Raw genomic sequence first — 27,785 nt, forward strand, 5'->3', positions numbered from 1 at the left:
TATATTTATCGTGGTTTTTATTATCGCCTGTTCACCGCCCTGAGTCCCGTAAGGGAGATAGGGCGGTATATAAATTCAATAAATAATAATAATAATAATAATAATAATAATAATAATAATAATAATAATAATAATAATAATAATAATAATAATAATAATAATAATAATAATAATAATAATAATAATAATAATAATAATATTGTAGTTTCTTTTTGTTCTGGCTTAGTGGGATATATAAACCCAACCATTGTAGTTTGTCAACCACACTGCAATAAGCCATGGTTTCCTTAACAACAGAATAAGCTTAATCAACATGCTAAACCAAAACCACACAAGTCTCATTTGGACTTAGTACCATATGTGAAACTGGTTTGGTTGGGATTTCCCTTACTTACAGGGAAGAACATTTTTCATTATGATAATCTCCCCATTTGATCCTAATTAATTCAGAAAATGTCTCTGTTTTCTCTTAATATTAAGCTTCGCGAGTTCAATTATTAAGGTTTCTCCAGCTCTGTTCCAATTCCTAGAAAAGTTATCCAGATAGTATCCAGCTTCCAACATGGCAACAATCACAGCCTCAACATAGGATGAAGTCCATAACTTTCTAAAATCCCCTTAAAGTCACTTGAATATGTCTTATACCTATAACTGAATATTTGAGTCATGTCAACACAGTTAAACGTGAGGATGTGAAATAAGGAAAAACTCTACTGCAGAGGTCTTCAACCTTTTGGGCACCAGGGACTGGTTCCGTGGAGAAAGATTTTTCCACAGACTGGAGAGTGTGTAGTTTTGTGTGTTGCCTGCATCCCATGGATGGGGCTTTGTTTGTGCGGACCGGCTGCTGGCATGCCGTGGCCTGGTACCGGTCCATGGAGTGGGGCTTGGGGACCCCTGCTCTACTGGACCCATCTCCCACTCCCAAAAATCCTTGGGTCCACCTTTTAAAGCAGAGATTCTCATCAAACAGAATGATTAAATCTGGCTATATTTGCTGCAGTTTGCAATGGGCATCAAATGGCAAGCCAGGGTGTTTATGACAAGTGACAAATTTACCCTTCCCTGCACCTTTTAAACTCTACGGCCTGAAAATCCTCTTCCAAATCTTTCCAGTAACAGAGGGAAAAGCAATTCCCCCAAGCACAAAAAGGTCAGATACAGCCTGCATTCATAATCAAGCAGCACCAGCAGTTTCCCCACACAGAAGCATATCTTAATTTCCAAGCAGACACAATAGCCCCATTGCTTTCCAGTACCACAGCTGAAAGCTACTTGCCGTGCTGAGGACCACAGAGCTCCTCCTATTCCTAGAAGTATTCCAGATTACAAAAATAAAGCAATCAATAACTTTCTCTTCCCTGAAACAGTCTTCAGTGAGGTCAGTATTTTTGAAATGGAAACAAGTATCAGGTCATCCTGAGAGCCACTTTGGTGTAGTGCAGTGGTTCTCAACCTGTGGGTCGGGACCCCGTTTGGGGTCGATCGACCATTTCACGGGGGTCGCCAAGCAAGGCTGTCCGCCATTTTTTTTGTCCGCCATTTTTTTCCCCCTTTTCCGGCGGGTGCCTTACCTCCCTTGAGCTGGGCCAGCTGGTGGTCGGCCTGCTCCGTCTCTGCTGCTTGCCAGCTATGCCTCGGCCGGCGCAGGGGGCGGAACCATGCATGCGCGGCACTCCCGGGCAGGGAAAGTCCTCGACTTACGAACGGTTGGGTAGTCCTCGACTTACGACCAGTTTAGTCCTCGACTTACGACCGGTTGGGGTCGCGGCATTAAAAAGATTGAGAACCACTGGTGTAGTGGTTACAGCATCAGGCTAAAAACCAGGAGAGCCTGGGTTCTAGTCCTGCCTTAGAAACAAAGCCAGCCCGGTGACCTTGGGCCAGTCACTTTCTCTCAGCCCTAGGAAGGGGGCAATGGCAAAAATGGCACTTCCGGGGAAAAAACCTTGCCAAGAAAACTGCAGGGACTTGCGCAGGCAATCTCCGAGAATCAGAAATGATCGAAAGGGCTTCCGGTTCCGGTTTTCGACACTGGTGGACACGCGGAGAGATTTCTCTCCCCGCCGTCCGGTTTTTCTCCCTCAGAAATGATTGAAAGAAGAAAAAAAATCCATCCATTCTATAAGTACAGGTAGTCCTTGACTTAAAACAGCTCCTTTAGTGACTGTTCGAAGTTGCGACCACACTGAAAAAAGTGACTTATGACCTGTTTTCACATTTATGACCATTGCAGCATCCCAACGGTCACGTGATCAAAAAATTCAGACACTTGGCAACCGTCTCATATTTATGACAGGTACAGTGTCCTGGGATCACGTGATCCCCTTTTGCGATCTTCTGACAAGCAAAGTCAATAGGAAAGCCAGATTCACTGAACAACTACCTTCTTGCCAAGATAATTTGCTCCAGGGGCCGTTACTAAGAAGGCTTGTCCTGCAGTTGCCGGCATTAAATTGTTTTGGTACTGGAGCTTTGCAACCGGTCTACCCCTTGAATAGAGACTTTACATAGTGTAAAATGATTTATCTCATTCCTTCCAACCCTATTAGTAACAGAAAGCAGTCATGCATAATCACTGAAGGGTTAATATCTTTTTACAATCTTATTACGTTTTATAGCGTTACTATTCTTTCTCTTTTCTTTCTTTCTTTGAAAAGCATTTTTTTTTCATTCTTGTAAAACAAACGCAAGCAATGTTTTTTCAGCCTGCAGCTATGCTTTGACTTGAGCCTAAATGGAAGTAAACATTTTGTCTGCTTCTGTGCTTCACGGAGATTGATGGCAGGGCGAAGAAGAGAAGGAATATTCCTCGTCCGTCACATAAACAGAAAAATAATAGCAATGGCAATCGCATTTAGGCTTACATGCTGCCCTATGGTGCTTTACAGCAGAGGTTCCCAACCTTTTGGGCACCAGGGACTGGTTCTGTGAAAAGACGTTTTTCCGTGGACCGGAGGGGGCATGGTTTCATGTACTGCCTGCATCCTACGGATGGGGCTGTTTGTTTGCGCGGCCTGGTTTCAGGCATGTTGCGGCCCAGTGCATGCTGCGGCCCACAGACCGGGGGTTGGGGACCCCTGCTTTACAGCACTCTCTTGGCAGTTGACAACATCAGCATATTGCCCCCAACAATCTGGGTCCTCACTTTACTGACTTTGGAAGGATGGAAGGCTGAGTTAACCTTAATCATCAGGATCAAACTCCAGGCTGTGGGCAGAGTTTGCCTGCAATACTGCATTCTAACCAGTGCACCATCGGAGCTCGTGGTGGTTATATAACCTATTTGGGAGATCTTAATTTTTTAAGGGCTTATTTCAACCCCTAATCCTTCTTCAACATCAAAATAAGACAAATATTTGGGCTTGCTTACTAATGGGGAATGGGTCACAAAAAGACATCAATGAGCTATACTTGATGACATGATAAGTAGAAACTGAGTTCACCACAGTAGCCAATTCTATCCCCAGTAATAAATTCAGTGTTTGATACAGTCATAATTCTCATATATATATTTAACCGTACTAAATGCTTAAGACAACAAAGGATGAGAAGAAATGAATCAGAACCAGAAGAAGTATGACACAAGAAAAGTCCAAATCTTCTTTTTTCTTGCAAGAAGAAATTACAAGAGATTAACATGAAGATTCGGACCCCAACTTTCCCAACTTCTTAGTAAGAATGAACTTGAGTCAACACGCAACTTGTTGAAGAATCTATATGATTGAAATGGTTTGAGAAACCTTCAGCTTCTTCTCAAGAGGGTTAGAGTCAACGCAAAACAATATAAAGCTTTATGGAAGAGAGGTGGGTTGCTTTCTTCTGCAAAGGAAAACTGGAGTCCAGTGTTTCTCAACCTTGGCAACTTTACGATGGGTGGACTTCAACTCCCAGAATTCTCCAGCTAGCAACGCTAGCTGGAGAATTTTGGGAGTTGAAGTCCACCCATCGTAAAGTTGCCAAGGTTGAGAAACATTGCAGACAAAGGACATCCAGGCTCTGAGCAAAACAGAGGAGGCAAGGGAAATAACAACAGCCTTTCAGAATGAGATATCCATCAGAAGAATTGAGCCACCGGCAGCTGCTTTGGGTAAATACAACAGCACACACACACACATATTTTTGTATTCGTCTACTAATATCTTTTAATTGTGTTTACCTGTTTTATTCTGCAGGCAAGGCTACCCGCTTGAACAACACAATAAACCCCTGCAAGAATTACCTTGTAACAAGGCACGAAAACAAACAAACCAAAACAAACAGTAACTTACCAAACAGGCTGCCAACAGCAAACCACTTTCTCCTACTTTACTTCTCTCTGACCATGTGTTTTACCACTCCTTTCCTCTCAACCCTTCACTGCTACCCCTTCCCATCCAGGATAAGCCAACTGAAGCAAGGACGCAGCTGTTTCTGTTGCTTATCCCAGCTATGCTGGGAAATGTGGGGGGGGGGAGGAGGTTGTTGCACATTGATATGCCGCCACAACATTCCAATTGCAGGAATTGGAACAGCAGCGCATTGGAAAGGATGCTGCTTGAAGTGGTTGGCCTTAATTCTGAGAACGAAGGAAAGTTCTTGGAACACATGTTTAGAATTTGGAATGGAACATTCCAAGGTCAGGAATGGGCTTGCACATCCTTGGGCATCTAATATTTCACTGGCCTCTTCGTAACATGGAATTGCTGGAGGATAGACAGACAGATAGACAATAGAGATATAGAGACAGACACAAGCAAACAGATAGATGACAGGCGTATGTGCCTTTTGTCCAATCAAGCAGGAAATTCCCTTATTTCATAAAAGCTTCCACTCATAAGCAATAAGCATGCTACTGCTGCTTCTAATGCCATCTCCTACTGGAATCTGGTAACTAGCAGTGCCACTTTTTTTTTATATATATTACTTTCAGAAATACTGACATTGTCATTTTGCCAAATCTTATCCAAAGATATACACCAGAGATCCTCAAACTCTTCAACTTACCAATTATTTCATGAAATTTCAGATTATTCGTCAACCTGCACACTTTACATGACTTCAATAAATACTATTTTAATAATACTAATACTAATAGCAACAATGGATGATACCACTGACCCTTAGAGAGACAATACAGATCACTTAGAACCTTGACATACACTGTATTCTATCTTGAGGTTTCCCATGAATCTTTCACTGCGCAATTAAAGGAAGAAGTGGAGCATGCATTTTAAATACCATTTCCTCTCCTTCACAAATTCCCTATCTTTCATGTTTTGAAGGAGTCCTATATTTTATATTCAACCCATGATGTGTTTTAGTCATGTTTTTGTAAATCCACAGTTCAAAGGCTTCTATTATTCCAATTGTCAATGAAGTCACTGTCCAGGCTTCCATTCTACACAACAGACTCAACAAGACATAACAATACACAATCTGCCACAAACATCAAAGGTAAAGCAGGCCAAAACAAAAGAGAGCAAACAAACTTACTTGTCAAAAAACTATTCTCACCTGTTCAGTTTTCCTTATTTTGATTACTCTAAGCAAACATGCTAACAAATACAATTCATCACGTCTTCTATGTAAACCAAAGACTGAAGCAATTCTGGAGTATAGAGTTCAGGGGGGAAAAAAACCAAAACCCTGTACAATTTTGAATATTATCAACAGGCACTTAAATCTGTTTCGGACAGAAGCCTTCCTTCTATCCCACTGTGCATTTCTCAGTAAGATCGAAGTGCAAAAGTCTAATGTTGTGTTACACATCAGAGAATGTGCTGTTCCACTGAAAAAGCATCCTTTGGAAGATGTCCTTGGGCAGAGCTCAAGGCAAACTCACATTTGCAGCTTAAGGATTAATGTGAAACCACTTTCTTGTCTTTGGGCCCCTTAGAATTCATTAAGGCCTGCCCAATTCCTTCGTTTTTCAGCTGAACTCAAGCCAAAATGTCAGGACCTTTTCAAAATAAGGAGGAAGGCCAAGCTAATCTATCAAGGGACCTTGACACTTGAAAAAAAGGGAAAAGACAATCAGAGGAAAAGTGACACATTGTGCAAATGAATGGCAATAGGAAGCCATCTCATAAACCTTCGCTGTGTGAGCAACCGGCCAGCAGAGTTCCTTTCCTCTCTGAAAATGGTGCTGTGGTCATCCGTGGGAAGGAAATGGCATACTTTAGCCTGTTTATTTTAGCCCGAAACCCCTCCTCTCATTAGCAGCCCATAAACCCAAGAACAGTCAAGTCCTACTTTTCGGTTTGAAAAACTAGGCGTGAAAATAATCAAAGCATAAAACACCGCTGACGGAAATTGAGAAGGAGGAAAACAAATGGGGATTTGCCAAAGTATTTGGCAATCTGTACTCACAAGTAAACATTAAAAATATTCTCAGTTCAGTTCCCTTTTTGGATGTTGCTAAAAAAAAAAGGGTATTCAAGGAGACAGAGAAACCAGAAAACACCCATGTCAATAGAATCAACACGCTGCCTCCAGGGACCAAGAATTGACCCAAAATTTCTCTTTCCTGATAACAGATTACCCTCTGTGGTAAGATCTGCCCCCACCCTCCCATCCTTCAGCAGGAGCCTTAAGACCTGGCTTTGCTGATTGGCTTGGGGACCAAACGGGGGAATTCCACGCTGGAGGTGGCTGCTGGATTGATGGCAGACCCCACCTCCCCTCCTTGTTCTTTACTGGTCCATCTTTCTTTTTTGGTAATCATTTAGTTCAGTGGTGGCGAACCTATGGCACGTGTGCCAGAGGCGGCACTCAGAACCCTTTCTGTGGGCATGCACGCCATCACCCCAGCCCCGCCTCCCCCCGCAGCCTCCCCGGAGAGTCAAACCCTGGCGCAGCCTGCATGGAGCAGCGCAGCCAAGCACACGGCAGCCAGGCAGCAGGGACAAAACTCCGCCCTTGTGCCCCGTCGCGCGTAGATGCTGTTGGGCATGGATGGCCACCATGGCGCTGCAGGGCGGCCTGGGCGATCTGCTGCAGCAGGCCGTGGAGGTGGTGGGTGGTCCTGTGGGCGGGAGGAGCGGCGGCAGAAGGGGCGGAGCAGGCGGGTGGGTGGAGCAGGGGCAGGGCGGTTTGGGGGCACTCGATCTCTAAAAGGTTCGCCATCACTGATATAGTTTATATTTCTCGCTGAGCGAGTGTGATGGCTCAGCAGTTAAAGACACTGAGCTTGTCCACTGGAAACTGGACAGCCTGAGTTGGAGACCCGAGCACCGCATGATGGGGTGAGCTCACGTTCCTTGTCCCAGCTCCTGCCAACCCAGCAGTTCAAAAGCATGCTAATGCGAGTAGGTAAATAGGTACCACTTTGGTGGGAAGGAAACAGCATTCTGTGCACTTTTGGCATGTAATCATGCTTGGCCACATGACCATGGAAATATCTTTGGACAATGCTGGCTCCCTCAGCCAAGCAACGGAGATGAGCACCACGCACTAGACTTGGACACAACTGGACAGGGGAACCCTTTACCATTGTTGTGTTCTTTTTCATCCTTTATTTTGTTGTTCTGTTATCTCACTTCTGTTCTGTTCACCCTCTTTTCATTTTTTTCCTTTTTATTGTAGTAAGCCGCCTAGAGTAGCCCCGCAGCGAGATAGGTGGCAAATAAATTTCACAAATAGCAACAACCTCTAATAAGATTCAGCCTCTGCTACAAACCAATACTTTGAAAATTGATTAGAGATTCACCCACAGCCCTGGCAGTTGGTTTTCTTTATAAGACTTTCGTATCAATTTACAATTCACATAGAATCAACCCCAAATGACTATGCTAGACATAGCCACAGTACTGACAGTGCCAGGCCATCTGATTGTGCTTTAAGAAACAAAACAGGTATGTAGAGGAGGCCTAGAAACATCAAATGAGACAAGATAGAGAGAAATATTCTGGGAGAGAAAAACAGGACTCTCCATCATTCTCTTCCAGGTCTCAATCAGACCAACAACAACAACCCAAAAAAACCCCAATTTGCTTTCAAAATTTCTTCAGAAGAAAAGTTTGGAGAAATTGCCAAGGATAAGACAAGGATTTTAATACTTATATGGTGAGCGAGGGATATAGGGGAATTGCGTGACTTTCTCTGGGTAAAATTCTCCCTAGCAGTGTTTAGCTTCTCGAGCTCTCATTTTTTTCTCAAGCGAGAGTTCAGGAGAAAATGTTTCTCACAGGAAGTTCCTAGTAACAGGGCTAACTGTCACCAAGGAGAAGAATTGCATCCTTGAGAAATTCTCAGATTCCTCTTTTTCCCTAGAGCAAACGGAAACTAACTTGAGGGGCGTTACACTCATTTTCCCTTTGCCTGGATACAGGCTGTGTCCCTGGATCCAAATCTGGTTTCCTTTGATGCCCTTTGCCCTTGCAGTAACAGTTTCCACAACATACCCAACCTGGAAAGGCACTTAAGATGACCCACCCAGAATAAAGGCACTCTAGCTTAGTCTCATCTTTCTCAAGGGTGGTTCTTCCTGGAGGAAGGGCGAGACCAGGCTTAATAAACCATCATGATCATCATCACCACCGCCGCCATCATCATATTGGATCCTGGCACTACAACTGAGTGCCTGCTTCAGGCAATGTGAGCATTACAGCTCTTCTACTTGTTGCAAGGTGACAACATTTCACAATGGGGGCCATGTTGGGAGAACATTCTCTACCCGATGGACGCTCTCAACAATTTGCCTAGGAAGAGTGGAAACCCCGTCAGAGCATAGACCAGGGGTCCTCAAACTTGTCCATTTTATGACTTGTAGACTTCAACTCCCAGAATTCCTCAGCCAGCGTGCCTGGCTGAGGAATTCTGGGAGTTGAAGTCCACAAGCCATAAAAGGGCCAAGTTTGAAGACCTCTGGCATAGTCTGACAATCCAATCTGTGAGAAGAGGGAGGTCCCACAAATTATTTTATAATTTCAGGGGGCTCACAGTATTACAAAGTTTGCAAACCGCTTGAGATGGCATGTGAGAGTGACCTTGGGAGACAGGAGGAAAACTCATCGCATAGACAGTCTGATAAACGAAATTTGAACCCAAAGAGAGGGAGAAAACATATCTTCTAATTTCTTTATAACTGTAGCCTTGTTCACTTAATAATACTATTTTACATCGCTTTCTGGGCAACCAGTCAACTCTTTGCACCATTACTTTAATTTTATTACATTTTACAAACTCACTAAATGAAAGAACATAAAAAAACCCAACCAACACGATAGCGATCACATAACACACTGACAAATGTCCTCCTCTTGGCTTCAATACATGACATCAATAACTGAATCCTACTGTGATCTGATTGGCTCGTTGCCAAAACAAGATGACACCTGATTGGCTCTCTAAACACTCATGCTCAATGGCTACAATCGGATGAAGGAAAGCTACCTGATATCAACTTAAGCAAGTTGTGCTTCCTTTTTCTGGTTATTTGGCTATAACTTTTCATAGAATACAGTACAGATAATTGAACAAACTTTGTTGCATTACATTCTTGATTAAATTATCTTTCCATTGATATATAATTTTATGGTACTGCTCCAAAAAAAAAAGTGGTGTTATTAACCATCAAACCTCAAAAATACACTTTTCCCAAAAGGTTTCCACAATTTTGGCCACTACTGTAACTACAACCGTCACAGCATCCTGGGGTTACGCAATGGCTATTTGCAAGCAGTTTCCAACAAGCAGAGTCAATGGGGGAAGCTGGATTCATTTAATCACAGGTTTCACTTAACAACTGCACTGATTTGCTTAACAACCGCGTCAAAAAAGGTTGTAAAATTGAGTGCGGCTCCCTCAACAACTGCCTTGCTTAGCAATGTAAGTTCTGGTTCCGATTGTGGCCGTAAGGCGAGGACTTGCCTATATATGCCTCTTCAAATAAGGTATATCTACCTCAAATTCTTTCAGGGCTTCAAAATACTTGAAAATGTTAAGGGCAAAATAGATGAATATCAGCCTCAGGAATTCATGCCATATAACTGTTTATTTATTTCATGTAACTGTTGCATTTCAAGTCTACATAGTTTCCCCCAACAACTGACACCAGCGCATTAAATAAATAAAATGATCTCTGAAAGAGAAGTTATTTCCATTGGTTTGAAATCACAAATTCAAGATAGTCCCAATTTCTCTACGATTAACTGCTTTTTGCATCACAACTCGAATAACAAAAACCAGTCATTTCAGATTCAAACCGCTTCTCTGATATCTTTTGTCGATTAACTTCAGTTCAATTCTTTTCACTCTTACCATGTTTACTACCAAGCTACCTGCTTGTCAGGCAATCTTGGGATGGTCGATAATTAATATTGCCTGTAAAATGTGCAAAATGAACTACGTATTAAGGATCAGTTTTTCTTTTAAAAATACAGAAAACATACAGAACAGAAAACCTGTTCATTTCAGTCAGCCATTTTTATTGATAAAAGCAGAATGCAATTTTAGATGAGGAAAAAAAACCTCAGAAATAGACTTGAGTGGGGAAATCTTTCTTGAAACAAAAGATGCTAAATTTCAGGGAAATAAGTGTAGTCTACAGAAAGTGACTGAATTGTGGGGTCCTTGGTGCTCTCTGAGCATGGCTGTTTTCTCGCAGACATTGCATTACCAAACTAGGTAACATCAACAGTTGTAGAAGAGAACTATAGTCTGAACTATAATTCCAAGCAATCTGTCAATATAAGGAATTGTGAGAGGCTAAAAGTTCCAATTCAATAACTGATGGGTCACAGGATCCTTATTCTTACAACATTTATTTGCACGTTGCAACAAGTATCACACGTTTCAATAAGCCATAGCGTGGTTTGCTTCATTTCAACGGAGAACACTAGATGAAGTTAGTCACTAATGTTCATAAGCCTTGATTTATAGGTTCATGTTTCAGGAGCAGCCAACTACTGATCGTTCAACCACAGACATGCAAACTATTTTTTAATGCAAGGGTCTTCAAACTTGGCCCTTTTATGACTTGTGGACTTCAACTCCCAGAATTCCTCAGCCAGGCACGCGTGCCTGGCTGAGGAATTCTGGGAGTTGAAGTCCACAAGTCATAAAAGGGCCAAGTTTGAAGACCCCTGTTTTAATGCAATGTATGAATCCAGTCCCTATCATCCTGTCAATTAAGTTGTCTTCCCAGTTTAGAAAAACCAAAAGTCCTTAGCTAAAATTCTCTCAAACCTTTTCTAGCATCATGTAGATAAGGACTGTGCTTGGTTATGAATATTCTCGATACAAGTAATTCTCGACTTCACAGCCATCTGTTAAGCAACTGTCCAACATTACAACAGCACTGAAAAAAAAAGTGACTTATAACTGGTTCTCGCATTTACAACTGTCACAGCATCCCCATGGTTACGTGGTCAAAATTTCGGTGCTTGCCAAATGGCATGTATGTACAATGACTGCAGCATCCCAAGGTCATGTGATCGCCATGTATGACCTTCCCAGCCACTTCCGACTAGCAAAGTCAATGGGGAAACCACATTTGCTTAATGACCACCCGATTCATTTAACAACTGCAGTGATTTGCTTAACAACCATGGCCAAATTGGTCATAAAATCAGGCCTGACTCACCTACTGTAACTGTGTTGCTTAGCAGTGTCCCAATTGCGATTGTAAATCGAGGACTATCTATATGTATGCATTTTTTGTAAATTTCAATATACTTATAGCTCTCCTTTCATCCATACTAAGAATAAATTTTTAGGAGGCTATGCCAAGAACCATCTACACCAATTTTCACCCTAAAAAAGCACCTGCTTTTAACTAGGAGGATATGAAATTATCTTCTTTTAAGTTTCAGATTTTGACTATTTTGTCCCCAGCACAATTCCCGGGAAATGGTACTAGAGGGGAAAAAAAAAACTCCAGATCCTTCCAGCTTGCTCTTGTTCTCCATACAGAAAGCATTCATAGCAATGGGCGTTCCTTTTGCACCAGCTGCAATGGATCAATAGCGCAGTAATTCATACAGCGATGGTCACTGGACTTTACTGATGCATATTTAGCAAGCAATACACTCAGCTCTCCTTAAGCACGGTATCCACCATAGATTGTACTGGCTAGGGACAACAGGGAGGCGCAAAACATTGTGTGCATAAAACGGTTTGCTTAGATTTATAAACAGAACAAAACTGGGCTGTTCTGAACGAGGCAGGAAGGATTATGGGGAGGGAATAGGGGAAAGGGCCAAAGGTATCAGTAATTGAAGGACAGAAGATGGAGAGAAAGGAAGCAGACAGTCCAGCATCAGCCATTACGGGGAGGGAACAGAAGGGGAGATACAAACCAGGTTGTCCCATTTGACAGTGCAGATTTTTTTTCCTGCTAACCTAAAACAGTCTAACAGCACGAGAAGAATATGAAGGTTTGTTCTGAACCAAGTTTTCCCTGTTTTGTGCGTCTTGCTCTAGAGCAGTGTTTCTCAACCTTGACAATTTTAAGGCATGTGGACTTCAACTCCCAGAATTCCACAGCCAGCAATGCTGGCTGTGGAATTCTGGGAGTTGAAGTCCACATGCCTTAAAATTGTCAAGGTTGAGAAACACTGCTCTAGAGAGTTACAGATCTGCATTGTCAACAATTAATACACAATAACTGGGTCCGTATTTCTCCAATAAAACGGTCTTATTACAGGTAGCCCACAACTCACAACCGTTCCTTTAGTGTCTGTTCCAAGTTACAACGGCACCGAAAAAAAAAGTGTCTTATGACCATTTTTCACCCTTACAACCTTTGTAGCATCCCCAGGATCACGTGATCAAAATTCAGTGATTCATATTTAAGGCGGTTGCAGTGTCCCGGGGTCATGTGATCCCCTTTTGCAATCTTCTGACAAGCAAAGTCAATGGAGAAGCCGGATGTACTTAACAACCGTGTTACCAATTTAACCACCATGGTGATTCAGTTAACAACGGTGGCAAGAAAGGTCGTAAAATGGGGCAAAACTCACTTAACAACATAAATTTTGGGCTCTGTTGTGGTCGTTAAGTCAAGGAACACCTGTACAGCCAAGCAGAACATGTGATTCCAGCAAAGGTTTAGGTAGCACATGCATTGCTAAGAAAGCACGCTTCCTATTCTAGTCCTCGGATACCTTTAGTCAGACCACAGTAGCTCTTTGAAAGTCGCAGGATGAAGTTCCCAGAGGTTTGCTTCCAGAAACAAAATCTAGAGATCCATCTGCGCACAAGACAGGCCCTTTTATCATCTGAGTATTAGCCATCCTCAAGAAAAAGGAAAGCCAAGTCTTTGGACTCCAACTGAAATAGTTGACTTTTCCTTCTTAGAAGATCCAAGATTAGATTACACAGCTATTTTCCAGAAACTGTTCCTGTTTCTGCCTGATCTCTTGACCCATACTACGCAGGCTCCAACTCTGCCAATGCTTCCAGAAATATATCATTTTTTTAAAAAAAACCTAGAGAGCATTCTGCACTTTCATGATACATTTCTCTATAGCAAGAACGCAGGGCTTATTAACACAACGCGCTCACGCTAATGGTGGCATCTGTTCAGAAGAGCACAATGCATGGTTAATTGTCCTGGTTTAACCGCCACAGGTGATTTCTTTAAAATGCAATAACTCAAGGAATGAAAGGTCATTTTACACATTGCATGCAACGTGTATTATAATGCCTGCAGGTATGCACCCACAAACACGTGCAACACACTGCGTTGACCAGAATATCCATCTGCCATTCATCAAAATACTTATATCTTGGGTTTTTTCCCCATGTTTATGCACATACCTAAAGAGTGTTGCCCCTAATTTATTAAAATTAATACAATTCTTAAAGCAGCCACATCTTTTCCAGACTCAACTCAATCCCTTAAAAAGTTGGGCTGCTTTCATTAATAGACAAGAGGTGCTATGCCGTGTGCGAATCAAAGCTCGTCTTCCAAATTATTTTCAAAGCATGCACGTTCTAACACAGAGGAAAGAGTCATAGGAAAAATGTTTAGCATCCCTTCAAAAACTACCCAGATTCCAACCATTTAAATACCTAGCCGAAAGAAGGCGAGTGCCCCAACAACCATTAAGCGTGATTCAAGACACTTCGGTAAACTTCCAGGATATTCTCTCTTATGCCCAACATGAGGAAAAGGTTTAACTATCACAGGAATGTGGCATTTCCACTGTGCTTTCATTAGCAATGGTAATGGGCTCAGAACTTGTTCTTACCTTCCGCTACATCATCGTCCACAGCGCCTTTCACCTGAGAAAAGCACCACTGAATGTCATTCCCGCCACCGCCAGCTCCTAGAAACAGAACAGAAGTTAAATCAACGTAGTAATTCCACACTCGTCGTAGGAAATTTGGCTGCCCTGTGTTATCATTCCTCTCTCGTAAGCAGTGCAGCGAATGACGCTGCAAAGGGCAAACTCTACACACCCACAAGAATATTCTCAGCACAGATTGAAGCCCACAGATAACCTCGTCGTCGCAAACAATTCTCTTGCTCCACCTGCCGCCTAAAGCACTGGGTTCGAATTAGCCCAGAGCAAATCTATCCATCCGGCCCAGAATCACTGCAATTTCTCAGCTAATTCTTAGCAATTCCCAAAACTACATTCCTGAATACATTCCAAAAATCGCACCACAGTTGCAAAAACTTCCCTCAGATGTCTTCTAGAATTCCCTGAAAAAAAATGCAGTGCTTCCTTGCCTTAACAAACAAAATTCATTTTGTACATTAAATCCGCTCCCGCCTCCTAACCTGGCTACGTGTTTTTTTCCCCCACACCGTATTTAAGAACAATAAATCAACATTCTCATTAGTAGCAGCAGCCGGAGCAGCAAACTTCACTGCCTAAAGAAAAAAAAACAACAGAAACCTGTGCCAAGAACCTTTCCTATATGCATAATAAAGAAATAAAACATGTTTTCAAAAAAAAAAAAAAAAAAAAAAAAAAAAAAAAAAAAAAAAAAAAAAAAAAAAACAAAGCAGAAGCTACAACCTCAAAAGCTGAAGAGGCAGGCTTAGCCTGGCTGCTTTAAAGTTACAAGTAAGTTTCAAACTACCGTAAAAGACGGATCGAAGAGAAAATTTCAGGAACATTTCTGCCTAGGCGAGGACAATGAATCACTTGAACCTTGCCGCCAAGGCATGTACAAAACACACACCAGACACCACCCATTTCTTCTTCATGTCATTTGAAGTCAGTCATTTGGGGCTGGGTTCATACAGGAAAAGACGGCGAAGAATTACGAACTGGTGGCTTCTAGTAGTTCCTGAAAAAAGGGCTGTCAAAATGGAGTGCTTTCTTTTTTCACGCACCCCCCCCCTCCAAACTAAATGCAAAAAAACAGTGCAAGGCTTTTTTTTCTCTCTCTCTCTCTCTCCCCCCCCCCCCCTTTTCCTGCTAAGACTTTGCTCTACCCAGAGAACAAAGTTTGAAGCAACTATGTATTCCTTTCCTGGCTCAAGAACAGCAGGAGAACACAGGAAAAGTGGAAACAAAAGTATTCTATTTTAATCTCCCTTCTGTTACAATGTCCTGGATCATTTGACCATATCAGGAAATGGGAAAGGATGTTTAGAGATAGGAATAAACCCATCCTGCATATACAAGTAATCCCACATGCATCTCGAAGGAGGCCAAGTCCAGGCCCAGAGCTGAGCTTTGCCTGGAAAACCCGAGGCCTTCCATAAAAATAAATGTAAAAGGAAAAAGTACATCTCATTCCCAAATTAAAAAAAAAGCGGGCTGCCCTCATCCAGCTGTAACCCCCTACATATTCAGAGCTCTGCTTCCCTTGATGAAAAAGAAGAAGAAAAGGAAAGAAAAACCAGGGATGATTGATGGGGGGTGGATGGTGTTTCCCAGCACATCAGGGCTGCAAAAGCAGTTCGAAACCCGGCCTCTTGTGCTCTATTTCCAAACCTAGAGCAATTAAAGCCACTGGGTGTGGGTGAAACAAATTCCAGGAGTGGGGGGAAAGAAAGGAAAAAAAGGGGGAAAAAATGGAGCGGAGAAAGCAAGAGAAAAAAGCTGGTGCTCCAGGCCTCCCAAACGCATTTTCCAAGCCACCCCCAAGCACTAGTAAGGTGGGGGAGCCCCCTCCTCCCTCAAACAAGCAGGAAGAGATGGAGGCTTCCTGTAACTATTCACGTGGGGGGGCTGCTCAGGCTGACAGCAACCTCCCCCCACCCCACCCCACCCCACCCTTGGTTTCCCTCGGTCTGGCACGAAGACGCGTGCACGTCTCTTCCCACGACACCGCCTGCCTCGGAGGAGCACGCCGGCTTGCAAACGAGCCCACCGCCGCCCTCCTCCCTTTTTCCCTGCCCTGCCCTGCCCTGCCTTTCCCCGACGCGCCCTCTGCCCTCCTTTCCCAAACGCGGGCCGCGCAAAGCCATCCTCGCCAGCCGAGCCGGGGTGGGGTGTGGGGTGGGGTGGGGGGAACCCTTCCGAGGCTTATCTGCAGGGGAGGGGAGGGAAAGGTCTCTTCTTCCCCCACCCACCCCCACGACACACACACACACACACACAAACACACACACAGTCACACACAAACCGCACGCTCCAACTTCTGCCTCCCCCTGGCCAAGGAGAGCGGGCGCTTGACGGGCAGAGGCGAGAAGGGGGCCACCTGCCCGAACCTGCACCGGAGCCATCCAGGCAACCCATCCAGGGGATCGGGGCGGACGGGGAGAGGGGAGCCGGGATTGCAGGAGACTCTCCGGGGCAGGGGGAATAAAAAGCGGACCGGGGCTTTCCGCGAGCGAGCAAGCAAGCAACCCAAGGGGGGGAGCCCAAAGGAAGCGGCCGAGTCCGCTCCGCGCAGGGCCGGCGTTGGGGCTCTGCAAGAGCAAAGCAGCGCAGCCCGGCGCTTGCCCCGCCCGGCGCCCGTCCCCGGGCAGAGCGCGGCTCCCTGGCCCCTTTACCTGCCATGCTGGGCGCCCAATGGTTGGCGGTCGGGAGGAAGCGGCCTCTCAGCTTCTCAATCCTCTGGCCGGGCCGGTCTGGGAGAGAACGCGGAGGGAGGATGGCAGCGGATCGCGCCCGCCGGGGAGGGAGGGGGGGTAGGGCAAGGCCGGCTTGGCTTCCAGGGCTTCCCCGCTCTCCGCTTCCTCCTCCTCCTCCTCCTTAGCCAGCCCCCCTCCTCTCTTCAAAATGGCGCCGGCAGAAGCGAATATGACGTCACCGGCCGAGGCGGGGGAGGGAGGGTGGGAAAGGGAGTTGGGGGGGGGGAGAGAGAGAGAGCAGCTCGCCCGAAGGGGGGGGGAAGAAGAGGAGGAAAGGGGCGGGGCCCGGGAAGGAAAAAAAGGGGGGCGGAGATTTGGAGCGCGCGCCTTTGCGCCGGCCTTTGCGCGCGCGGGGATCGGAGTGCGCGGCCGCGCTTGACCCGCGGGAAGGGGAGGCGCTCGCGTTCCCACGACCCCGCTCTCCGCCTGGGGGCGAGGCGCGGGCGAACCCCGAGCAGGGCGGGGATGGCGAGGCGGGTTGAAAACCGAAAGGGAACTTGCGCTGGGCGCTGCGCTGCGCTGCGCTGGCTCGCCTTCTGCGCTGCGTGCCTGGGAAAGGAAAGGCGAGCGCGGGGCTGCGGCTTTCTCCTCTTTCGGCGCTTCCACTGGATCTGGACTTTCTGAGGAAGCAACAGGTCGCGAGAGAGGTCAAGGTCAGACTTGAGCTGATTTCCGATTTTTGGGGGGGTGGTAGTGGTGGAAGGTTAAAAACAAAAAAAAGCCCCGTTATCATCTGGAGATGATTTTGGCTCCCACTGTAGTTAACATTTTGCTTAATGTCCCAGAGGTGCTTTTCCAAAAGGCAAGTGGACTTTCTTCATTTATTTTTTTTTCCTTTAAAAACGTTTCCCTTCTCATCCAAGAAGAACTGAAGAAGCTCTTCTTGGAAGTAAAAAGAAAGAAAGAAAGAAAGAAAGAAAGAAAGAAAGAAAGAAAGAAAGAAAGAAAGAAAGAAAGAAAGAAAGAAAATGGAAGGAAGGAAGGAAAAAAGGAAGAAAGAAAGAAAGAAAGAAAGAAAGAAGGAAGGAAGAAAGAAAGAAAGAAAAAGAAAGAAAGAAAGAGAAAAAAAGAAGGAAGGAAGGAAAGAAAGAAAGAAAGAAAAAGGAAGGAAAGAAGGAAGGAAGGAAGGAAGAAAGAAAGAAAGAAAGAGGAAGGAAAGAAGGAAGAAAGAAAGAAGGAAGGAAGGAAGGAAAGAAAGAAAGAAAGAAAGAAAAAGGAAGAAAGAAAGAAAGAAAGAAAGAAAGAAAGAGAAAGAAAGAACTAGGAAAATCCAGTTGCCCTTTGGAAAAGCACCTCTGAGACAACCAAGATCTGGATGGTTGAGAATCTCAAAAGACTTTGGCTTATTGATAATGAGCAAGGAAAAGACAAAGAGTGCCGGTACCTTTAATTAAGAGCTCAGTTTTCCCTTTCAAACTGAAGGCCTGGGACTTGGCAGTTTCCGTCTCGCCTTTCGAAAATGCTTCTGAACTTTTGAAAAGTAGGAAATGCAGAGAGCTGCTGCTGCTGCTGTCTTGTTTGGCCAAGATCCCAAATTCTGAAAACCTCCTCTTGTTACCTGGACTGCTGCTTCTCAAATTTCCATGCGGTATTTTGAGTTCCACCCATCTATTGATCAAAGCATCTGAGCCAAGATGGAAAAAAAACACCCACTCTTTCAGAAATAACTGCTTACAGGCATTCTGTTTGTTACAGTATTGCCTTTCTTGGTTACACTAAGCGGAAAGAACTTTTTGTTGTTGTTGTAATAACACTACTGACAGTTTTTGTTGCACTAACTGTAAAATAAGGAGTGGGAACCGACTGGAGCTGAGGCACTGTTAGGAACAATCTTCCCCTAAACTCAAAATGCATCCCAAACAAAATCAGCTAGGTTAACACTTTGCATTATGGGTAATCCTCCACTTATAACCACAATTGAGCCCAACATTTGTTGTTAAGCAAGAGTGTTGTTGAGTTTCCCCCCATTTTGCACCTTTTCTTGCCACAGTTGTTAACTGAATCACCATGGTTGTTAAATTAGCAACACGGGTGTTAAGTAAATCCGGCTTCTCCATTGACTTTGCTTGTCAGAAGGTCGCAAAAGGTGATCACATGACTCCGGGATACTGTGACCGTCTTAAATATGAGCCAGTTGCCAAGCGTCTGAATTTTGATCACGTGACCGTGGGAATGCTGCAACGGTCGTAAACATGAAAAACTGACATAAGTCAAGTTGTAAGACAAGAATTACCTGTAGTTTACTGTTTTGCTCTGGATCTAAAGTCCAAAGCTTTCAAAGGCTGTTCCTGGTATAAACACCAGGAGATGTCTTCATTTACTCATTTTTATCCCACCCTTTATTTTTATAAGTAACTCAAGGCGGTGAACATAAACTAATATTCCTTCCACCTCCTATTCTCCCCACAGCAACTACGATGTGAGATGAATTGGGCTGAGACAGACCGACTGGCCCAAAGTCAGCCAGCTGCTTTTCATGCCTCAGGCAGGATTAGAACTCACACTCTCCTGGCTTCTAGTCTGGTGCCTTAACCACGACACCAAAGTGGCTTATCTTAATACAATTTCGGTGCACTCAACTGGAGAGCAGTTGAACCTCCTTTTGGGACACCTTCTGGCTGTTCTCCAATTTTGGATGAGTGTTGCATCTGCCTACAGATCATGGGTACCACTAATTGAGAACAACTGTGGTTAACAAGGGATTAAAATGCTCCCTAAGCTTATGTGGGAATAAATCTCCTAGTGCTCAGTTGTGGTGCTGATTGGATAAGGAGCTGTGAGGGTGCAGTGGTTAGAATGCAGCATTGCAGGCTAATTCTGCTGACTGCCAGGGGTTCGATCCTCAGTGGCTCAAGGTTGACTCAGTCCATCCTTCCAAATGAGGACCCCAGATTGTTGGGGAGAAGATACTAACTCTGTAAACCACTTAGAGAGTGATATATAAGTCCAAGTGCTACTGCTATTGTGACAGAAATATAAAAGAGTTTTCTACAATATTGGGCAGTTGAGTGGTTAGTCCAGTGGTGGTGAACCTACGGCACGGGTGCCAGAGGCGGCACTCAGAGCCCTCTCTGTGGACACGCACGCCGTCACCCCAGTCCTAGGCCTTCAGCTGGGTTTTATAAAACCTTTTCGCTTTAGGCCTCCGCCGCCATGTGAAAAAAAAAAAGGGTTCAATCAGTCAATTTCAACTTCTCGCGGGAAAAAAAAGTTCTTGCAAAGTTGGAATTGATTGATTGAACTTTTTAGTCCCAACCAGTCTGCCATTACTACCGCAGCCACGCCCAGCCAATGGGCCACACCCACCCGGCACTCAACGATGCATAAGTGGGTTTTGGGTTGCAGTTTGGGTCTCTAAAAGGTTTGCCATCACTGATGTATAGCCCTTAGAGGTAGTCCAGACAGGAAACAACCACAATTGGGATCACAATTTTTGTGGCTAAGCAAGAGGGTTTTTATGTGAGTTTTGCCCAATTTTTTGACCTTTTCGGCCAAGGTTGTTTAGCAAACCACTTCAGTTCTTAAGTGAACCGCTCCTTCCGTGAACGAATACGTCACATGACGCAATCGAGTTTGACACCCATGATTTACGGTATTTATTTAATTGAAAAGACTTAGTCAGCCATATTGTAACAACAAATATGGATCCCTACAAAAGAATAAAAGCAATGCCAACTCCAGCAACAAAATAAAAATAAAAATCAATAAAAACTTAGTTTTTTAAAATTATTTTCCTGACTTTCCAGTCTCCTCTATGGCTTTGAGACTTCTTCCTGGTCTCCTTTTCATCTATATCAATAAAAATGTAAAAGTTCGTTTGTTCAAAATCTTAAATCTCCGAAAGTTCTTCACCGATTGCTTTGAAAGTTTGACACAACATTGCATTCGAATACACGCGTGTTTTTATATACCTACTATTATATAGATGTCACACCTGTGACAGGTAAAAACATGCTTTTTTTGAAAAACAGCACCATCTGTTGGACGTAAAAGCAACACAAACGTGCGCTTTCTCTTTTCTTTCTTTTCCATTTAACCAGACTGAGCCACAGCAACGCATGGCCGGGTACAGCTAGTTTGTGAATAAAATCTTATCCTGCTTAGTTTTTTTTTTTCCCAAGGCCACCCACAGTCTGCTGTGAAAATCTCTCTAAGACCATATGGTGGGGATTGAACATGGTCAGTGATCATAAGATGCTTCCCATATCACTTTAAGAATGATGTTTTTGTTAAGCTGTTATGGATCCCAGTCTACTTCATCAAGTGAATGTACTGTGTTCCACAGAGTTTGTGTAGGAATAAACGTTATTCTTTATTTATTCTAAAAGATATGTCATTGTTTTTTTTCCCTACCAGAATATTGTGCACCTTGTAAGATATCAGATGGTAGAACATACAGTGTATGGATTAATGTTTCTCAAGCTTGTCGACTTTAAGAGGTGCGGACTGCAACTCCCAGCATTCCTTTCCTGCTGGAGAATTCTGGGAGCTGAAGTCCACACATCTTAACTTTGCTAAGCTTGAATAACATCGGATTATAACTGTACTGAAGAAAAATATAGCTAGATAACTGGCTGAAAACAGAATGAAAAAGTCAGCTGTATTCCCTGTCCAAGATCCTATCTGTGATTCTCAACAATGTCATAGTCTTCGTTTGGTTGCTGATGTAGGTCATCACAAAGAGAGGGCCCATTTAGGAAAGCTAGTTCAACCTATTAAGATTTGCAAATTATGGTATGTAGTTTAGTACAATGTGTGAATGTGTTCTATTGTGGCTTAAACTACGGTTAATCCAATCCTGGCTTATTGCAACTTCATCTTTAGATCAGGTAAGAACCAAAAATATATTTTCCTGCTATTGGATCTAAAAGGGCGCTTTTAGAAGAGAAAACTGGGTGATTTTAAAGGATCTAAAGTACATTTCTTCTGGACACTAATTTGCAGATGACCAAGCTTCTTGGTTATGGGAAATGTGGTTTACTTTTACAGGAAGAAACTAGGTTTAAAGAGAGTTCTATTACATTGAGTTGGCTGCTTCAGTTAGTAGAGACCATTCATGTTCTATCTTCAAGACTGTACTTTGCTGCCATCTATGGAAAATTGGAAAACTTTTGTGGTTGAATGTCTGATGGCCAATGCATTTGCTGTGCAGATGGATACAACCTACAAACCAGCTTTCTAGTGTAAGGATTAGCAAAGGTTAAGAAGTAGAAAAACAAGGTAAACTACATATTTGTACATGCTTTGAACAAGATTGGGAGGAATGCTTTAGGCCTACATAAGGTATCATTGCTTTAGGGAGTTATGATTTTTTTTTAAGCAGCCAACACTTACTTCTTGTGTTGGCTTGCACAGAACCCTGCCAAATGAGAGGGCACTTCAAGGCACAGCAGAGAAGGTGAATCCCAAAATATACATGCATCACACATTTTAAAAATGAGCAAGTTAAAGGTGCTCTTGTACAATGTCTTATTCTAGTGGCTTCATTTTTTAGGCTTCCCAAATCCTAACATAGCCTCTTTGGATTTTGGCTGATCAGGTTGGGTGATTTCAGCCATTGTATGAATAACAAACCATGATTTAGGGCTTGACGTACTTCACAATTGATGGCTTGAAGTGCACCACAATTAACAAAACTGTGGTTGAGCTGGCCTAAAAAGCAAACACAGAACTGCATACTCAACAGGAACCAATGAGAGATTTCTTGAGATGATTGGCTAGAGCTGACAAATATAAAAAAGTTTTTTAAAAGACATTTTTTTTAAAAAAAAATAGGCTGCATTCTTAAAAGCATGGGGATTATAGTTTTAAGTGCAATCCTAGGTTGCATTAATAGAGGGATGGAATCAAGATCACAAGAAGTTCTAGTACCTCTTTACAAAGCCTTAGTAAGACCACATTTGGAATACTGCACCCATTTCTGATCACCACAATATAAAAGAGATCTTGATACTCTGCAAAGAGTGCAGAGAAGAGCAACAAAAATGATTAGGGGTCTGGAGGCTAAACATACGAAGAACAGTTACAAGAATTGGGTATGTCTAGTCCAGGGGTAGGCAACCTTGGCTCTTTTATGACTCGTGGACTGGCTGAGGAATTCTGGGAGTTGAAGTCCACAAGTCATAAAAGGGCCAAGTTTGAAGACCCCTGGTGTAAGTCGAGGACTATCTGTACTGTCTTCTCCAATTTCCTTATTAAGTGCTCCTAACTTTTCTCCTCCTTAGCGCACCATGAAAATTTCTCTGAAATTCAGTATAGGCCAAGCCCAGCTCTTAAAAAGAAATTGCAACCTGGAGAAATCCCAATTTTTTTTATCCTTTATCGGCTGATAATCTCAACGTTCTCTCTCCCAATGAAAAGTATTTTGAATCAATTGATGCTGTGACTTTGAAGTGGTGAAAACATTATTGTAGTTTCCTTCGGCTTCATGAAGCCTATTTAACTCCCATCTTAAACAACAACAGCAATGAACTTCTTCAGCTCTGCTGTCTTCCTGAAAGATTCTGTTTCTTAAACAATAGAGCTAATCTCAAGTACATTGACAAGGAACATAGAACATGGACATAGAACATAGATTAACAGGATTGGAAGGGACCTTGGAGGTCTTCTAGTCCCACCCCCTGCTCAAGCAGAAGACCTTATACCATTCCAGACAAATGGCTGCCCAGTCTCTTCTTAAAAACCTCCAGGACCTGCTTAGCTTGTCTAAACTGGCCAGCCGGTCAGATCCCTACCACTTCCCGCCTTGTAGCCCTCAACTTCTGTAGCTTTTCCATAGTTCAGGATCCCTTTTTCTTGTACTCTTTGCAATAAAATTCAGCTCTTCTCCTCAGTATTATGCATCTTCTTAAGACTGCATTGACACCGAAGCCTACTTTGTGAGACCCACTTGTATTTGTTACAGTTACCCAAGCTTATGTCCCGATCAAGGCATGTGTGGTGTAGTCCAGGTCCTAAGGCTGGAGGAGAATCAGCCTGCCTGTGCAGTTGAATGTATTTTAAATTGCTTCAATCCTCAGTGACCAGGAGGTGGTGGTGTGACACAGATATATGAAGTTTTCATGGCCAGCCATGGTCAGATAAGATGCTAGTTTTGACAGCAGCAGTTATCAAAAGTGTTATTTGGTGGCTTCAGAGAAAGTCGAGCAGTACAGATTTAGTGTCTGGAAGAATATTTTTAAAAAACAACAACAACAGAGCATAATATAGCCAATCACAAAGGTATATCAAGAGATGTATCTTTTTTCTAAAATAAATTATTTTCGGGTCATAAATTATTTTTTCTTGAAGCAAGGTAGGAGTTTTTATATTTCATGACGTTTTTGAGACCTAAAAGCATTGCTGTGTCCCTGGAAGGAAGTTGTGAACTTCTGCAGAAGCTACATGCTTCGTTAGCTTTCACTTGGGTTTTCATTAGCCCAATTCATTAATAAATGCATTACATTTGCAATGCGTTAATAAAAAAGCACACAAACATTTATATGAAACTAAGCTTATTTGTACACCTGTCTGGAAATTCTTAAATTGATGTCTTTTCTTGATATCTGATTTATTTGCTACAGTTGTTTGTTTGTTTTTCCCAAGATATTTTTGGTTTTATTCTTTTAGTGTGTCTTGGATTTTTGTTTCCTACGGGATGACATATTTAAAATCAGTAACTTTCTTTGTGGAATAATTCTCTAGTATCCGTAACTGATTCATGATTAGGGGTGATTATGATACATCATAAAATCCTAGAAATTATAAGGAGTTTTCCACTAATTTCTGCCTAAGAGGCCCTTTCCCACTCAGGTAAAAGATTAGGTGGTTTTTTTTAGCTTGATTTCAGTGTGGACAAATACAAATCAACTTTAACTTTCTAACAGTTTCCTTTTTCTCAATGTATGATTCAACTTCCTTTCAAAAATAGAGAATACTTAGATTCTGCCTTTTCCCCCCCAAGGATTTCTGCTCTCAAATATTCTCAACCCTGCGAAGGTGGACCTGCAAATAACACACCGTTCAGGATTTCTGCCATGGTGTGGAGCGTCTGCAAGCAATTTCAACCTTTAAACGGGAAGCAAGGGAGTGAAAAGAAGCAACCGTATACATGCGCTACCCTTATCTTGACATCTGGCAAAAACCTAACAGTTGGGATCTACTAGACTTTCATTCTGCAGCTTTAAGCAAATAAATTCTGTCATTCCCTGAAACCAAATCCGGTGGCAGATGATGAAATGATAATCCAAAGCACCCAACTTCCAAAACAAAGTTGGGAGAGCTGGTTTTAATTAATGCTATTGGAAAGGAACACTATATGATGTGAGAACGAAACTCCCCTCCCCACACCAAAGCCACATGTAACCTTGGTAAAGGCTGCCTGAGCAACTAAACTGGTGGGTTTCAGCATATTTCTAGGATAATACGAAAATATTTGCCCCATCTACCTGGTCACCAAACAACTGAGTCCAACAGAAGCTAAGCCCTTCCTTTGCTTCCAGGATAAACCCGCTGTTACGCTGCATCTGTTGGCATTTAATTTTGAGAGAACTTTTCCTGCATTTTTTTATTTATTTATTTTTTTAGTTTTCATTTGATTTGATGAAAGACGGTTTATTTTAGACATTCTTTCTAAGACGAGAATTGAACTGCTTCTGCCTGGAATATGCAAAAAGACCAAGCAAGACAGGAATAAATAGCCTGCCTCTGACTGGGTAACCACTACAGGGGTCTTCAGCCTCCCTGGCTTCCCCTCATTTGCAATTAAATCCCAGGGGAAATTTCAGGAATAAGCATCTTTCCTGGAGTTTTTTTTTTTTCCAGGAGCATCTCTCCAGCGAAGAAACCCAGAAATAGCCTGGCTTTGCAAAGGCATGCTGGTGTGAAACTGGGAAAGATCTTGAAGGGAGCCAACCCATTCTTTTGTTGTAGACCTTTTACTGTAAACATTGTAGAATAATAGAACATAGAATCATAAGGCTGGATGGGATCTCAAAGGTCTTCTAGTCCAACCCCTTGCTCAAGGCAGAAGAGTTTATACTATCCCGGTCAAATTTATCCAATCTCTTGTTGAAGACCTCCAGCGATGGAGCAGCCTGACTGCAGGAGGCAAATTATTTCACTGATTCTTTTCACTGTCAGAAAATAATAATAATAATAATAATAATAATAATAATAATAATAATAATAATAATAATAATAATAATAATAATAATAATACCATCAAACATTCACATCTGCTTATCCCAGGTCCTTGGTAAGGACTCGATAGGTAGACAAAATGCCAAATCCAGTCTGAACATCTGGCTGATTGTGCGACGATCCATAATAATAATAATAAAGTTGGAAGGGACCTTGGAGGTCATCTAGTCCAACCCCCTGCTCAGGCAGGAAACCCCCTATACCATTTCGGACAAATGGCTGTCCAGTCTCTTCTTAAAAACCTCCAGTGTTGGAGCATTCACTGCTTCTGGAGGCAGGTTGTTCCACTGGTTAATTGTTCTAACTGTCAGGAAGTTTCTCCTTAGTTCTAGGTTGCTTCTCTCCTTGATCAGTTTCCACCCATTGCTTCTTGTCCTGCCTTCAGGCGCCTTGGAGAATAGCCTGACTCCCTCTTCTTTGTGGCAACCCCTGAGATATTGGAAGACTGCTATCATGTCCCCCCTCGTCCTTCTCTTTGTTAAACTAGACATACCCAATTCCAGCAGCCGTTCCTTATATGCTTTAGCCTCCAGTCCCCTAATCATCTTTGTTGCTCTTCTCTGTACTCTTTCTAGAGTCTCAAGTTATCCTTACTTCTAAGCTGGGTCTCTCTTTAACAAGCTTCCATCCATTACTTCTTGTTCTGCCCTCTGGTGCCCTAGAGAATAAGTCAATCCCCTCTTCTCAGTGACAGCCCAACTACAGCTAGGATGTCCCTCCTGATCTCTTTAATAGGCTGGCCATACCTAGATCCCTCAACCGTTCATCATACAAGTTAGCCTCCATACCCTTTATTATCTTTGTTGCTCTGTTCCGCACACTTTCCAGGGTCCCAACATCTTTTTTCCTTTTGTGGTGACCAGAACTGGATGCAGTATTCCAAGTGTGGCCTCACTAGTGTGGTATAAAGCAACAGTATCAATTCTCGTGATCTTGATGCTATTCCTACATGTAGGAGTACATATCTTGTACACAATAACATAGAGGTTTTTTTTAAAAAAAAACAAAACTCTACAATTAAGAATAGATTTATTCATTTCCTCCTGCATTTACAGAAAAGTAACACTTTCAAATGGATAATGTACATCTTCCTTCCTTTGAATGATTAAATAGGGATGCTTAGATTTCCCCCCCCCTCCTTTTAAATGGTGTGCGTGTGCATTGCTTTTCACGACAATATCAATAGCGTTTGCCATTATCTCCTGAGACTTTTACTTTTAATTTTAGTTGTAATCTCCTAGGCCAGAGCTTTTCAACCAGTGGTATGGGTACCACCTGTGGTACATTGGCACCTGACAGGTGGTACGTGACCATCCTAGAAAAGGGGTAGCGGGGGAGGGGAATGAGCTGAACCGGTGGCAGCACCGCACAAGCCTGAGCGAGAGACGGCTGGAGCTGCAGGGCTGTCAGGGCTCAGCGGAAGCGCCAGGATCAGTGCCAGACTCCAGCTGGAGCTCGGCGCTGATCCTGGCGCTTCTGCTGAGCCCAGAAGAAGCGCCGATCAGCTGGAATGTCGCAGCATCTCCAGGGTCTTGTGATTTACATTCAGATGCTTGGCAACTGATTCATATTTATGACGGTCACAGTGTCCCAGGGTCATGTGAAGTGACCAAAACCTGCTGCAACCACCCAGCAGACG

The 27,785-nt window shown here is 43.2% G+C and overlaps 1 protein-coding gene across 1 annotated transcript in view; it reads right to left on the reverse strand.

Moving 5' to 3' along the window:
- The window catches only part of PPP2R2A (protein phosphatase 2 regulatory subunit Balpha), a 51,560-nt gene extending 34,656 nt beyond the window's left edge, over window positions 1-16,904 (reverse strand). Inside the window, exons 1-2 of the mRNA XM_015824291.1 lie at window positions 16,886-16,904; window positions 14,178-14,255 (exon numbers count right to left, since the gene is read on the reverse strand). Coding sequence (XP_015679777.1) covers window positions 14,178-14,255; window positions 16,886-16,892 — 85 coding nt within the window. The 5' untranslated portion in view covers window positions 16,893-16,904. The remainder of the gene's footprint in view (window positions 1-14,177; window positions 14,256-16,885) is intronic.
- Between the last annotated feature and the right edge of the window lie 10,881 nt (window positions 16,905-27,785).

The sequence above is a fragment of the Protobothrops mucrosquamatus genome, unplaced genomic scaffold (assembly GCF_001527695.2).
Source record: "Protobothrops mucrosquamatus isolate PMUCROS unplaced genomic scaffold, P.Mucros_1.0 scaffold2185, whole genome shotgun sequence".
NCBI lineage: Eukaryota > Metazoa > Chordata > Lepidosauria > Squamata > Viperidae > Protobothrops > Protobothrops mucrosquamatus.